The sequence below is a fragment of the Esox lucius genome, chromosome 15 (assembly GCF_011004845.1).
Source record: "Esox lucius isolate fEsoLuc1 chromosome 15, fEsoLuc1.pri, whole genome shotgun sequence".
Classification (NCBI taxonomy): Eukaryota; Metazoa; Chordata; class Actinopteri; order Esociformes; family Esocidae; genus Esox; species Esox lucius.
In genome coordinates this window covers 21,906,809-21,922,881 of record NC_047583.1, presented here as the reverse complement: position 1 = coordinate 21,922,881, position 16,073 = coordinate 21,906,809, and the positions used below count along the sequence as shown (strand labels likewise).

The 16,073-nt window shown below is 42.2% G+C and overlaps 1 protein-coding gene and 1 long non-coding RNA gene across 5 annotated transcripts; one reads left to right on the top strand and one right to left on the bottom strand.

The window, feature by feature from the left end:
- tedc1 (tubulin epsilon and delta complex 1) lies at positions 1 to 13,001 on the top strand. 4 transcript variants are annotated; one of them, XM_034297597.1, is made up of 8 exons: positions 1 to 115; positions 2,496 to 2,580; positions 2,840 to 2,905; positions 6,439 to 6,630; positions 6,791 to 6,874; positions 8,700 to 8,786; positions 11,326 to 11,520; positions 12,252 to 13,001. In XM_034297597.1, the coding sequence occupies exons 2-8, from the start codon at positions 2,536 to 2,538 to the stop codon at positions 12,657 to 12,659; spliced, it is 1,077 nt and encodes a 358-aa protein (XP_034153488.1). In that variant the 5' UTR covers positions 1 to 115; positions 2,496 to 2,535; the 3' UTR covers positions 12,660 to 13,001. The 4 variants fall into 4 exon arrangements, with proteins under 4 accessions (XP_034153488.1, XP_010895564.1, XP_010895563.1 ...); XM_010897261.4 differs by lacking the exon at positions 1 to 115 and adding an exon at positions 1,817 to 2,304 and having other exon boundaries at positions 2,691 to 2,905; XM_010897263.5 differs by lacking the exon at positions 1 to 115 and adding an exon at positions 2,214 to 2,304.
- LOC109616692 lies at positions 2,832 to 11,314 on the bottom strand. The gene is made up of 4 exons (XR_002197937.2): positions 9,731 to 11,314; positions 6,316 to 6,498; positions 3,478 to 3,577; positions 2,832 to 2,917 (listed from the first exon to the last, which is right to left on the bottom strand). It is a non-coding gene; the product is annotated as an uncharacterized LOC109616692 (long non-coding RNA).
- Positions 13,002 to 16,073: the final 3,072 nt, after the last annotated feature.

Sequence of the window (16,073 nt, the reverse complement as noted above, 5' to 3'; positions counted from 1 at the left end):
ATGCACTTTGTTGACGTTCCCTTGCAACGTGCTTTGGTTATGACTACAATGTCGCCATAAATTTCTCCTGCGAGTTGAAAACGACGGTGGGAATCGAGAAAACGAGACATATGCGGTATTGTACAACTTTTTCCATTCATAACCAGATTAACCCAGGGTTTGTAGCTGAAATTGTTTGCGAGCTATTGAACTTTGAATGTCTAAAATATCTGTCAAATATCGAACGTCAAACTATATTTACCACGGTTTTCAAAACCATGGAAATCTCGTCAGGTCAAGGTGAGGATTTGCATCAATTAACTATACAAAAAATGTTTAGCCAATATTGATACAATTCAATAAGTCCTTAGATATTTAGTTATCAAAACGGCAAGGTGGTGTAAGCCTACACGAAACAAACCATATTAAGGTGAATATCTTAAATGAAAACCGGGGACATTTCAAATTTGCTGCTTAAATCATTAAATTATCAGATGTTATTATCTATGAAATAAAAAAGGGGACAATTCCGCCTTCTTGTATTTAGTCTAACAGGCACTTTGTGATAGACAGATAATTGCAGAAACACCACAGACAAGTCTGAACTGTCTACTCTGAACAGCAATTCAGTGGTTCTGGTTGTCTGTGCAGAATAGGAGCAGAGAACATGAGAAAAACAGATACAGTAGACTTTCTTTCTACTACAGTCTTTCTCCTCTTGTGCATTCGTCTTTCTTCCTTTCCTTCTCTTTACCTTTTGACCTCATCTTCTACGCTCTCCTTGCTTCACTCATTTGACTCCTTCAATTTTTCCTTCAAACTCTCTTATCCTTCCTCTCCAAACTTTAATAATAAGTAGAACACTATTAGATAAAATACTTCGGTTAACAGATTCCCATTGCTTGTCTCATTTTTGTATTTTATCTCAAAAACATGGTCTAAAAAATAAAATTGTCTCTGTAATAATATATTTACCTTTCCACCCCAATCTCCTCCAATCCTCTTTGTGTTATGAATGTACAAGCGGAACATTTCGATGTACACGCTAGCGGCCTACATTGCTACATTGTTATAATGCGCGATCGGAATTATAGATGAATATATCAGGGGCTATTTTATTATATTTATTATTTTTGGTAAATTTGAGATCCGGGGCTATTCATCAAAGACCCGAGGCTTTAGCCCCGGACGCCCAGGCCTAACGAAGCCACTGGTAGCTAGCTAACCTTTAGCTAGAATAACCTATTTTAAACCATAGTGCAGATAATTAATCTATTTAATAATAATACATTGTAACATCACTAACTAATATTTAAAACGACTGAAACCTATCTCGAAAAGATGTTTGTGGTGATGTTGTGGATTAACTTGCTAACTTCTGGCCGAGTTGCCCACAGCACTTTTCTCAAAAAAAGAGCGTGAGCAAGCAATTAGCAGAACAGTGAATGAAGCTACTATAGCGAGCAGCCCCCTCTGTTGGCCAAAAACAAACACAGCGCGGTTGAGACGTTGCCCAGTGTTTTTTGCCACGTAAAATAATTTTTCACTTTGCGGTGTCTCTAAAAACGGGGACCTTTCCTGGGACAATTCTAGCCGGGGACATGTCATTAAAACATGGACGTCTGGTCACCCTACCATACTTGCAGGCACCTATAAATCCCACATGGAAGAAAGGTGTGGTGTGATGCAGAGACCCCTTTTCTTTCCAGCTTTGCCACAAGGTTTCATGGGGATGACTCCTAATATTCAAAGAGTCAAATAAAGTTACAAAAGAATAGTCGAAAAGGCCAGTTGACACATTTTATTTATGGCAGAGACGGTTAGGGCCTTTAGTAAAAATGTAAATATAAAATATCTCTTAACAAAATCTCTTGGTATATGGTTAAGAACTAGATGAGAGGCGTGCCTTTGACTGCACGTGCGCAGTTCGGCGTGGCACAAACGTAAAACTTGATGACGTTTTCTGTGTTTGGATGGTCTTAGAGACATATCTGGTAATTATTCGTAAACATACCAGTTCCGTACTACTGAGGTTATGAGTCCGTTTTAAAATAACTCAGTTTTAACTTGGCAATGAAGTAGCCTATAAGCGTATTTAGGAAATTATGTTGGAGACTTCTAACCGTCTACCCGGAAGTTTTAACTTCACCGGGAAAATTTAAGAATCATCATCTTAGCATATATATTAAAATGCAACGTGAAAAGGGTGTAAAAGCTAAAGAAGTGATTGAATCACTTCGTAAACTTCTATCATCACTTGGAGTGGAGTGTGTACCTAGCGCAGAAACCTTCAGACGGGCCAAATTTAACAAAGATGATGATGTGGTGAGTTAACGTTTAGAAGTTAGCCAGCTACAGTACTAGCTTGATCTGGTTGTTGCCGTAACTTCTGTTAATGGATTCAGTACTCCCATTCCTCATTAATGCACAGATGTTGTTAGTACTGCTGTAAATGCTCTCTAAATAAGGATTTTGATTACCACAATATTCACCAGGTTACTTTTACGTTTTTGCAGGTGGTGGAGTTCTGGAAGTTCCTCCATAATATTCTTCTAAATGCATTTAAGCTGGAATGCTCTTGCCAAACCCAATCCGACCTTGGTACGTTATTTTTATTTATGGAGGTGCATGTATTGAAAGTGTTGGATATATTATTTCACATTCATACATGTTTCTACTTTCCCTGCCATGATGTGTTTGTGCTTCTGCAGACAGTCAGTCCAGGCATGTGAGATTTGCACTCTGGCATTGTGGTTATGGTGCCAGCTGGATTGTTGGGCAGAAGCCTGGCAGTAGTTACTCAAGTGAAGCTGGGAGCCGAGATCTGCTGGTAGCATTTGGTTGGGTACTGTCTTCACAGAGCCTGTTGGAGGTCATGCTGAAAGCTAGAGTCCTGGAACTGGATACTCTGTCACTCCCACCCATGGTGAGGCATTATCTTTCAGAAAGAAACAGAAACCAAATGTTTGCACACCTGCATATCCACCGATGCGTCATAGAAGACCAAAGGTCGATTCAAGTAAACAAAACTCCCGCACACAGTCTGCGTAACTTGCTATAAAGATTTAATAAAGTTTCGGTGCAAAGATCTTCATCAGGCTATTTTACAATACAGAAGAAAAGACCATCTTAAATAGATAGGTTGGCTAGGATGGACCAATTGGATCTCACTAACAACACATGACACTCAGTGAAACAAGAGACATATGTAACCCCAATGGCGTCATACTTGGCTAAAGTTCACCAAAGTCATAAAATAATAATTATAAAGACAAAGAACAATAGATGCAGATAGGGTAACACTGCCATACCAAGGATAAAAATAATATATAACATACAAGTCTAAACAGAGCTTGAAAAGATGTCTCCTAAAATCTGTCACTAAAAAATGAAAGAACTAAAGACTGGATTAAGGCAAATAAGGTGTATACATATAAGGAAACAAACCAAAAAAGGAGAAATACACCAAAAAACATCCTCGCATGAGTTAGTACTTACAGAATAAGTCTAAAATGGACAGCGTGACAAACAGGTGGGAAGCGTCTCTTAACATCACGTTAAGAAGTTGCTCATCATTCAAACCCTTGGGTGCCGAGGTCTGTAACGTAAAGATCCAGAAAACGTATTATTTTTAGCAACAGGTCATGATCGCCCACTCTACGTGGTGGGCTGACTTTTTCAGTGCCATAAAAACGTAAGGCTGAGCTGTCATGTTTTGCTTCAGAGAGATTATCTTTCAAATGGTTCGGTAAAAGCAACAAAGAAAATAAAAACCTTCCAATATGCTTTAATTTTCAACACCCACGAAAGATAGACATAGAATGAATATATAAAAAAGCACATTTGACCACTGATTGGTCCATGGGACAGAACATTATACATATCTTCCAACCACATTGGCTGAGGCCCCTTGTTCTTTCAAAAACACATTTATTTTTGGAATATAAGTAGACACCTCTTGTTTTGTATTATGTTGTGCAAATTCCATATAGATTGAAGTGCATCTCTGAATAGCACTTTTCTCAGCTGAAGTGGCTAATGAAGTGTCTAATTAGGCCCAACAAATAATGAGGCACATTGGGGAGGTGGATCTGAACTCACAAATGGGATTCAACAAGTGTACTGAAGCAGTTCCTGATTGGTCCAGCAGATGGCTCTATTGATTTGCCTGTGAGGTTCTGACACAACCCCTCAAGACTTGAAAAGGATTTTGGCGCTTACAATGCCAGGTTTGTAGTTTCAGTTCCCACAGGGGACCAGTCAGTCTGGATAAGAGCTTCTGCTAAATTGCTAAAATGCAAATGTAAATAAAAAATCTCTCTGGAGATACAACAATAAAAAAAATATATAATCTCAAAGAACGTATCAGCATTTTTCATTCTAGTATTAACATGACAATCACTCTTGCTAATAATTTATTACGAATTCCATGAATATTTTATTAAAAGAAAACGCAATTACCTTGCCTGGCCACCCAAACTCCTTGCTCTGGCGAAATGCTATGTCATGCCCCCAGATGATATTCATGCCCCCTTTTTATTTTTTTTGGCAAGGACTCTGTTTTAGTGATTCAATCTAAACGCCCTACAAACCAATTGGCTTCCATCTGATTGGATCCAGATATCTGTGAGTTGAGTTAGAACGCAGCTTGCTAAAACAACATTTTCATTTTACTAGCTTTGTTACTCTGATAGAAGATCCAATCACTGATAATCTCTGTATAAACCTCCTAATTCTTCTTTCACCTTAAGTGTTTCTCAACTGGTGGTAGATTTTGAATTCCCATTTTGAAACTTTTCTTTTGGTATGTAGCTTGTATAATATGGTACAGTTTTGCTCAAAAGTTTGCATACCCTTGGGGAATTGGTAATGTATGTACCATTTGTAAAGAAAACATGAGCGAGCAGGCAAAACACAGTGGTGATGGTATTCTGTTCACTGTAGGCCTTGTTGACACCTCTCTAAACATAGCGCTTATGGTTATGACCATAAAGCTCTATTTTAGTCTCGTCACTCCAAATTACAGTGTACCAGAAGCTGTGAGCCGTGTAACCAGGCTTTTTTGTGGTATTGATGCAGTAAAGGCTTCTTTCTGGCAACTTGACCATGCAGCTCATTTTTAGTCAAGTATTGTCATATTGTGCTCCTTGAAACACAGGCTGCTTTTCCAGAGCAGCCAGTATTTCTCCTGAGGTTACCTGTGGGCTTTTCTTTGTATCCTGAACAATTCTTCTGACAGTTTTGGCTGAATTCTTTCTTGGTCTACCTGACCTTGGCTTGGTATCAAGAGATCCCTGAATGTTCTTCTTCTTAATAAGTGATTTAACAGTACTGACTCTCTATATCCATTTCCATCTTTATAAAGTTCCATTACCTTGTTACGCAGTTCTTTTCTGCTCCCCAAGGCTCAGTATCTAGCCTGCTCAGTGCATCCACGTGCGAGCTAACAAACTCATGGACTATTTATACACAGGCACTAATTGCAATTTAAAAAGCCACAGGGGGAAATGAACCTTTAATTGCAAATTTCACCTGTGTGTGTGTCATCTTGTGTGTCTGTAACAAGGCCAAACATTCAAGGGTATGTAAACTTTTGGTCAGGGCCATTTGGGTGTTATCATTATTATCATCATATTGATATGATGCCATTTCCGTTGTCATTATGATTTAAAAAGGAGCCAAAAAACTGTGATAATAAATGGCTTCATATGATCAATATCCTAAAATAAGACATTTTGTTTTGCATGATCAGTCATATTTTCAAAATCAATGCAAAAATTTCTGTCAGGGTATGCAAACTTATGAGAACAACTGTAAATAAACATTGACATGAGCATTTGAAATGTCCCACCTTTTGAAGGCTAAATACAAGAGATTACTTATTATAGCCCATTGAAACTGACAGCAATGTAAACCCAATCCCCAAACCACCTGCTGCCCACCTGAACCTTGTTGTGACTGGGATTGTGATTGGTGGTGATGTCTGAGACAGGGTTAAGTGACTTTGACAAGGACATTTCACTTTTAGATGAGATGTCACTTTTAGACAAGGAAAGGCAACTTTTTAAGAACATGTTTTTGGAGGATCGTGCTCACCCATCTGAATTAGTCATCACGTGACTGTTGTTCCCCTTTTGACAAAAAATCTGTGATGCACACATTGTGCCATGACCGAGCCAATCTTCAGTTTAAATCTGTAGGCAAAGCCAGTTGAGAAGCACAGACCTAAATGCCTACAATGGATTAAATCTAAAACTGAAACATACAGCAAACGAAAGAGCACTGGAAATATTCAGTTTGAGTTGTCAGGCAAGCAATTAGCCCTGATCCCCTTACTTTGGATGGGTTCAGCTCCATTTCCCTTCAGACGACGCTGCTCTCCCTGGCCCTGAGCCTTATTCATCATGGCTGTCAGGGGAAGAGATAGAGACCCTCATCTTTCTCCGGTTTTCTTCTCAGGTCTCACTGTGCATCCCCAAAGATGAAGGCTCCCCTGGGGCTGTGACTGGAGAAGAAGACCTGAAAGAGGGGGAAGTGAAGCCGTCAGAAGACCAGCTCCTCAGGAGACTCCTGTGGCATTATGGAAAAGTCCGGTTCCGATGGCGGAGCTTGCTCTCTGTTCAAGAAGAACGAGCGAGAATCCTTCACAAGGCAAATCACTCAACCTGAACAACAATAATTAGAATGTCCTAGCACTTTTTTAAAAACCCAGCGGCATATACAACTAATGTACCTTCAGTGTCATCATAGTCAATATCATTGGGCTTTTTGTCTCAGTGGTAAATCACCATAGCTTTTTTCTTTTTTTTAGCTCCTTTCCTTGACCAGCACCCCCTCATCCTCCCAGTCCTCTTGTTCTGCTGTCCATGAAACAGGCTCTGCTGTCCTGAGAAAGGTGAATGATCCTGCCAACTGTCATGTCCAACACGCAGACTGTACCATCAACAGATCTCATTACACAACTTGAGGGATGGATAGTGAACCTACGTAGTTCCTGCACATTTTAGAAAAAGGGATATGCACCCTCTCTGTTAGCAGTAGATGGAGAGTAGCCATGTGTTTAGAGCATTGCACCAGTTACTGACAGGTTGCTGGTTCAAACCCAGAAGTTGACAAGATAAAATATTTAAGTCTTCCCTTGAGCAAGACATTTGACCCTAATTGGTTCCATAAGGAATTTGAATAAGGTAAATGTTAAATGACTAAAATGTAAATATTTAAGCAGGGTAAGAAATGGGCACAAAAGGCTTTTTGACAGCAAAATTACCTTGAAGCAGCAGGATTTAGTATAAAATCCTTCTAAATAACACTGGTGCTGCGCTGATTACTTTCTTTTACGTGATTCTTTCTCAAAAGCAAGCTAACCAAAAAATGTACAACCCACAAAGCTGGAGCCTGGTCTCCCTGAGTGTGTTTTGACACGATAAGTGGTGGAGGCCCAGGCCCTCCTGGGAGAGATGAGAGTGATGTGTGGAGACAGAGCCAGATGGAGAGAGAGCTCTACTCCTTTTGTTTCTCTAATAGCTGGACAGCTCCACTGGGAGGCTCCTCCTCTTCCAGCAGTTTGGTTTGACGTGGTCGGCTCAACCAGCGTGCCTACTAGAGGCACATCCACGGAGACAGTGGTGCTGATGCGCAAAAATCCCAGTGTAGTAATAAACAACCTAGTCCTTACAAATAGTTTCTGCCATGGATTGGCTGTTATAATAATAATCATAAAAACAGGTTATTGTTATTTTAACTGACATTGCAAGAACAGGTTAGCAATTGTTTCAAAATGCGAAAGAGAAAAAGATGGTCTGAGTTAAAGGGATATTTCGTTTTTTTAGCATGTCGCACCTCATTTTCCCCCTACTTTCAGTGTTGGAGCGTCATCCAGACAATTGTGTTGGTTGAATTCCATTTCTGAGATTTGTTTCTAGTGCCCATGCCACATTCTTCAGAGGTCATACTTCCACACGTGTTCTGAACTGTCTCCAATATAATATTCCAAAAACACACTTAAAAAAAATACAAATGTTTTTTTTCCTACAGACATCACTAGTTAGGAAGAAAACAACTAGCTATTTCAGCTGTGGAACATTTAGTGTCTACATTCTTTACTGAAACAGTGTAGTTAGAAAGTAGTGCCAACACTACTAGCCTTGAGAACCGGGTTCTGTGGACATATGAAGGTGGACATGACTTCTCAATGCCAGCTGTCGACAGATTTCTAGTCTTTACAGACCTAAGACTTGAGAAGGTTGTGCAGTTTATTGTTGGGACTTTTAAAGCATTTATCTGAATGGGTCCGTGACTGCAGTATATGGCTTGTGCGTGCAATACAGAAGTCTGTAGATGAATAACAACAAAACAGGAATGTGTGGGGGAGAGTGGCTATCTCCCAGCAGCACCCAGTGAGATGGAGGAACAGAACAGCTACTGTGACACTGACTTGGACTTGAATACACGCCTGGGAGAATCTAAAGTGGGCCATAGGGCTCGGTGGTGGAGGGGAACGAGGAAATAGACATGCCAATATTTTGGAGATGCCAAGCAGATGAAGCCAATCAGTGGTTTATTTAATTTTTTGGAGTGTCAATGCGGTGTGCGTGCCTTCAGGCGTTCACCGCTTTTGGTATTTCTTCTCAAATGTGTGTCTGAGTCATTTCCGTCTAACTGCGCTCCAGACTCTGTGGCAAGCCGGAAAAAAATGAACGTCTCTCTGGGGTTTGTTGCAGGAGGTGGAGCGTCTGCGGGCTCTCATTGACCTGCAGGAGGCCTACTTGGAGTGGAAGAGGCAGGAGCCGCTCTTCTGGTGTTGGATGGTGAATGCTTGTTTAATCTTTCTCTTCAGTAACTTATCGCCACTTTAAACCGTAGTCCTTCCTATTCACACATTTATTTATAAGGTCTTCCATGGAACATCAATTGTAAATGAAAACAATTGAGATTGTGTTGGACTCCAACAAATAGGCTTCGCCTAATCTGCAATTCCCAGCTAGTACATTTTTGAAGTTGGTCTGCCTTTACCTGAATCCCTTTCCTCTCACTTCTTAACTAGATCTGCAGTGTCTGACAGGATGATCCACTATCATTCTGAACTCTAATCTCTGAAGTCTGCCTGACTGCAATTCAGATCGAAATGAACTTATAAAGAGAGCCTCCATTGAGAGGAGAGGTTTATAGCGTGAGTCGCTCTAATCCCGCTCTGCATTCCTGCCACGAAGGAATGGGGAGAGTTCAAAATGAAATGCAGTTTCATTAGAAATAAACGTATCCAAAGGCCTTTGAGGGTTTCCCCCCAAAGTAAAACAGAAGCAGCTCCCTTTCATGGCAGGTTTCTATCACTTGGTTTGAAACTCTCAGTTGGACTTTTGGGTTTTGGACTATTGATGTATTTCAGCTAAAGAGCTGTCGATTACTATTATGTGGAAATAATTTCAACTAGCACTTTTATCCACCTCAAAGCCATTCATTTCGCAATGACAAAATAATCACCTTTGGGTTTCTACAAATGAGGTTTGAGCAGTTGGTGAGGTACTTCGCCCTCCTGTACTTTTCAGACACAACCTTGTACAGGGTTTGAGTTTTGTTCAACAAACATGAATTAGCCAGTCCTGTGGGACAAATGTCAACAGGCAGAACCGTTCAAGCTAACGGGGCCACAAACAGCTGCAATTAATAATAACGACACTGCCGAAGACCACAACACTCATGTCAGGTAAAAACAAGAAGGAACCACTCAATAGATAAAATAGAAAAATATTACCTGTTTTCATTTTTTTTACGAATCCCAGATCCCGTTGTGTCGTACCGGTTTGGCATAGGCAGCATGAGTCAAGGCTGATGGCGGTGGTGTATTGCTATGGGATTGTTTTGTTGGCACGCGTTAGGTCCCTTGATACCAACCTTTAAATGCCACAGCAGACCTTTAGATCCAACCAGCTCCGGGGCAGGTTAACATACAGCTTACTGAGCAGTCTACTAGGCAAATAAGACTTCCCTTTCCAATCAGCGTCGTCATCTGCTTCATTTCAGAGCTTATATACGTATTTTATTGATAGACCTTTTCGATATATAATGTTAACACTCGTTACACATTAATAATGAGAGGTTGCATTTTAAAGTTCACACACTAAAACCGTTGAAGGACTTAATACAATGATTTTATAGCAGTGGGGGAAAGGTGGTTGTGCATTGATAAGCCAGAGAAAGCACATCAAAGATGGCATTAATGATTCGTAATTAAAGAAGCTGCACATCAAATAGGCTGTTCCACAGCATAGCTTACTGAATTCGGAAGATAACTTCTTTCATGTTGATTTCGGGCAAAAATGTAAATGGGAAGTGGGATGACTCGCCCGTGGATTGATGTTTCAGCGTCGTCTCAAAGAGTTGGGCGTTCAGCTAGTAAGCACAGTTACAAACCAGCTAGAGTTAGCTGCAGATGGGCAAGCAATATTCAGTCGTTTCACCGATGATGCCTGAACTGGAGTGCGGGACTCGCTAGCTTTATTAAATCCTGAGCAGTTCTAGCGTGCTTTGTGGTACGTCGCTCCGGTGTCTGTACCACGTCCTGATTGTTTCTTCTGGAGTCAAAAACGTTCACCGCCCTATCATTTTCAAAATTGGTTATCTTTTTAAACATATCTGGCAATTTAACTTCTGAGATTTGATGTAGCTCAAATGTGAGTTAATGACCCTCATTCCAAGCACTACTGAAGGCAGAGTTGGTCCATTAAACCTAAAGAAAATCCAGTATTTATTGAATGGACTGAGACCCTAGCAATACGCCTGTGATGTCTCCTTATCTGCTAGAGGGATAGGGTAGAGAGTCCGCCTTAAGCCTGTATGGAGTTCATTCATCCTCCTAGTGATGGGCGGCATCCCAAATTGAACCATATTCCCTTTGTAGTGCCCTTCTACCCAGGGCTTTGTATGATTCTGTTGTAAAGTAGTAACACCTTGCCCTTTTAGTCTGCCTGACCTCCCTCCTAGCATGGAGGTTGCTGCTGGGCTGTTGATTAGCACTAGACCCACATGGATCAATATTGGATGAGAGCTGCAATTACACAGGAAGTCTGATTCCGACAAAAGCACCTGATTGTAGCAGAGAGATGGGGGGTGTTGGGGGCTCGTGAAAACCAAGGGTTTGGTTATTACATTGAACATGGTATCGAGATAAAAATGGGTCCTGGGTTTTCATTTTCTCATTTGCTGTTGAAATCCACGTTTCATCAAATAACACAACCCTCGAGGTTTGAAATGAACACCCCCACTGCCTTTGGTCACGCGTTATATGAGTCGCTTTCTCTCTTGTGGATCCTGGCCCCCACCTCTCCTTTCCCCTCTTCCCCCTTTCAGGACAGTGTTTTGGCCTGCCAGCTCTCCCACCCGAGGCCTGAGGACGGGGAGGAAGACGTGTCGTCTATGCACCGGGTTGTCAATAGTTCCTGTTCCCGTGTTGACAAGGACAGGGAAAATCTAGTACGATTGGACCGCCTCATGCTGAGGCTACAGACGGGCCTGCGGGACAGCAGACACCATCTCACAACCCAGGTGAGCCCAGAAGGTCACCGTTTCCATGGCATTTGGTTGGTTGTAAGAACAGAGTGAATGTTCTGTGGGTTGGGGGAGCCGCTATATGCAGTGCGGTTTGGAGTGGGAATGTGTGTCGCATGACAAGCTGTGAGACGCTTTCTCTTCCCCTCGTGCTCTTTGGGAAATCATTTTCAGGAATCTCTTTCTCAATTGAAGTGGCTTTCGAATTGAGTTCTTTCATTTGGACTCTGAATGCCTAAATCTGTGCCTTTGTTCCCGACATTACATTTCATTATGCTATATTGCCTATTTGCTTCTAGCTAGGCTCGCTTCCACTTTTTCATGTCATTAGACTGATACAGCTGGGATATTACCAGGGCCTGTTTCAGGACATCCAGGTCACCTCATAATATAGGCTAGATTAATATGATCTCGCTCTCCTTCCTCTCTCCACATTAGTATGTGAGAGAATGTGCTGCAAGATCAAAATATCTGCCAACCTCTCACCCATTATTGTGCACTCGAGTCGACTACTTAGAGATGTACACGTACACATCACCCATGAGACTCGTCAGTGTTCATAAAATGCTGCCAAATCCTGGCCAAATAGCTTTTTGAATAGACAAAAAGAAAAACATTTTAGCAAGAAGTAATTTTCTCGGATGACAACCCTGAAAGAGTTATTCAGTATTGATTTTAACTGAATGGTTCGTCAGTGTTTAAATTCTTTTTTTTCCCTTGCCCCACAGAGCAGAAAAGCTCTTTCAGACGTCAAGGAGTTGGAGGAAATTAGAAAGAGAGTTGCTCTCCGGATGCAGGCCTGGGCTGAGTCATACACTTCCCCCACCACATCTGGACGCGCTGGTTACAGGCCAAGCCTCCAAGGGCCAGAGACACTTCCAACCCACCGCCAGCCTCGCGGGCCAGGGATTGGACCCCCAGCCTGGGATGCGCCGCCGGACAGGGAGCGTGGGACAGTGGGAGTTCAGGTCCGGGCCTCCTCTGTGATCGGAGAGCTCCGGCAGAGAGAGGAGCTCTTGTTAGAAGAACTGACCCGGATGAGTCAGGCCAGGCGGGAGGAGTTCCAGGAGCGGACAGCCTGCCAGCTGGAGGGGGTTGGAGTTGTCTTCATCCCCCCTGTTCCCCTCAAAAGATAAACACCTAACAAGATACTCATTTTTGTGAACAGGAGGACGTTCAGCTTGGTGGTTGGGAGATGCCATAGGATAATATCTAGCAGGTAGAAAGCCTGTCAGACGTACCATTAATGTGGCTACTGCTAGAGGCTAATGGGATGGGCCGAATGTTATTGACCTTGAAATGCATCTGATGTGTGATAGTCAAGATATTGCTTATACTTTTCATCATGTCTCTCCTAGGTGGATCTCTTGGGTGGGTTGCTGTGTGTGTGTGTGTGTGTGTGTGTGTGTGTGTGTGTGTGTGTGTTTACATGAAATTCACTGCGGGAGAGAATAAATGCGTTGTGGGCTGGTTGTTAAGTTGTTTTCGTCTTGTTTCCTCTGTGCTAAGCTTTAAGGGGAGAAAACAGGCTAGAAGTCTGAAGTAGGTCAGGGCTTTTGTATGTTTTCCCTCACTGAAGTTGTTTTAGAAGTAGGCCGTGCCATCTCAGTCAGAGTATTGCGCGGATTAGCTAACGTTACCCATCCCAGCCTGACCCTGCCATGGCTATTAATAATTGTAGTCCCTTCGTCTCATATATCAGCTGTGTTCGCATTTGTCCTTGGGTGCATGCGAAATGTTCATGTTTCTCACCTGTGAGGGCTGTTTGATTCGTTGAAAGCAATTTCTGTGTGATAAACAGGAAACCAGCACCAAGCTGGGAGGGTCTTTTGAAGAGCACTGGATTAGCAGATTAGAGGAAATCAGTTGATTCCCCGCTGGATTAAAGGGAGATGTGTTAATACAGTGTCTGGGTGTGAGAAGCGTGAAGAGGAGTCTAAACAGGCTTTGCTCCCAACCGCCAGGAACCCTTGGGATCCTGTTTACAGATGGGTCTGCAGCACTGGGTGGCACTCGTTATTCACCACACTTTCATTTGCATTCAAATGGGATTCAAACTTTCCAGAGGTCTGTAAGGGTTCATCCTTAAGAGTACATATCGTACATTTTTTATTTGTGGGGGACGGCCTGCAATCTGAAGGCCACGTGCAGATGTTTGGCCTTCACTGATAGTTCTGCAAGTACCTGGTATTTTTAGGACCTTCTCAGCGAAGACCTCCTTTACGTAAAGGTCAGATTTACGGGTAGGCTTTTTAATCGTAACTGTATGTTTTCCGTTGTGTTTGGTACAACGGAGAGGTCAACATCAAACCAGTTTCTTACCCATAATACAGCTCTGGAAAAAAAGACCACTGCACCTTTTTCGAAAACTACGGTTTGGAGTGAGGAACAGAAGGGTTTTTCCAGAGCTGTATTTGATGTCAGTTGTTGTGATGCAACTCTCACTTCGCTTCTGACTTGTAACCTTATAAGGATGTCCGTGCCAATAAACGTGTTTTTATACAAACTCTGGAGTGCATCTTTAAGACAAGTTCTTCTCGAGGGTCGTTTTGACCCTCGAGACACAATTCTGTGATTCGTTCCCCCGAACTTTTTCACATGAATAGTTTAGCTGAATAGCTGTGGATCTCACTGTTTCTCCTTGGATGGTTGATGTAATCTTAGTTCTCACAGTAGTAGTCTGCAAACTCACTGTTACTATGTGATTGGAGACTGAATTGAGCTCTGCGACTACCAGTGAATATGGATTCATAACGGTTTGGAAGCCCCAGCGGAACTCCCTTCCGTGACATTTACAGATGGATCGCTGTGGGTGTTGCTGTATCTCCATTAGTTGTTCAATGTCCTCACGGTTTATAGTGACTTTATTCTGGGTTCTCTGTTCAGCCCGAGTGCAGAAAAAAACTTCTTACATTTGTTATTATAATTAATTTAGGCTTGGCCTTGTTCAAGGGAAGCTGAAGCCCTTCTACCAACAGGAAATTCCTGTTTTGAATGCTGTTTTATTTGCCAAGAGAGGGTGAGCCATCACTGCCTGAGTATCCGTCATTTTCTAACATTCACTTACGTTCCGTTCCTTCGCATGCAGCAAATGGGAATGACAAAGATCAGAATGTAACCTATAGAGACTGGTGCTCAGTGTCGGGCTATCACTTGGTCCCATAGGTATCAAGCCCTCAACCCTGATACTGGATAGCCAGGCATAGTCTCTGGAATAGAGGCCATCCAAGCTGTCATTGTGAGGTTCATAGTGAGAGACCGGTGATGTAGTGCTGTACAGTGGTGATATAGTGGTATTAAGGGGAGGGGACGTCGGGCACAGATTATTAGGACCGCCTTTCAGCTGTCAGCTGCCGATCAATCAACTTCCACTCTGTCCCTGACAGAATCTCTCTCCTGAAGATGGCCCTTCAGCCTCTCCTGTCATTGTCGACTTCGTTGTGTCATTTCAACCAGTAGTAGTTGTGGAATTGGTACTCATGGGCCCAAAATGGGTCCTTATTTGTTTTGTCATCCAGTTGTGAATTACATCACCCCATGTAGTTACAATTTACATGACCGCTGTATGTGCAATTCTTCAATAATAAGTCCAATTTGAAACTTATCAGACACATTTATGCTTAATATTCTGGACTGTGTCTTTAAAAGGATAGTTAACTTTTTAGCTTACGTTTATTTCAACTTACCTTGAGTGTTAAAACAATTTCTGAACCACAGCACCCAGGGAAATCAAAATGATAAAAACTCTGAAAAAGTGAGCTCCCCTAAGTATTTTGTAACATTTGTCCCGTTCCTAGTGCATTGACAGTGGGTGTACCTTTAGAGAAGAACCTGAAAGACACAATTCACCTGGGATTGGAACTGCTCCATGTGATGACGTGCGCCGCCACTTCCCTGCTATTCCTAATATAGAGTAGGAGGGAAATAAATGTGCTAAAGAGAAGAGTGTCTCTCCTCTAACTCCTGAAGGTGAGACACATGAGTTCCTATAGACTGATACTAGTGCTATCTTTCATCGAGGAGTGTCGTTTCACCTTGAAAATGGGGCAGATGTAGTTGAGCGGCCAGGACGGAACAAAGCTCTAGATACAAACTAGGAACAAGAGTTTTTTTTTTTTTTTTTATGTCAAAAGAAACAACAACCCCCCCCCATCTTTCCACAATTTTAAGTTACAGATGTGGCATTGAAGTAAGGGGTCCTCTGGGAGTTGCATGTGAAGACTGCACTGAGGCAGGCAGGGACACCAGACAGCTTTATCAGGTTAATTAATGTTGTTGTGGATGGGAAGTCTACAGAGGTCTGGAGAGCAGAGGAATGACACCCTGTCCCGCTGGAGTGACTGTGGCTGGGCTCAGGACATGCATGACCCCCCCATTCCCGGTGGAGACTCGTGACTGCTGACAAATGAATAGCTCACAAGGTTACGAAGTCGCAGACTTTCAAACGTGTGGAATACATTCCAATAAATCCCAAGGTCTTGTTTATTGTATATGAAAACATCTGATGAAAAGGAATTTCATGATTCTTATGTAAGGTGGGAGAAAGTGAC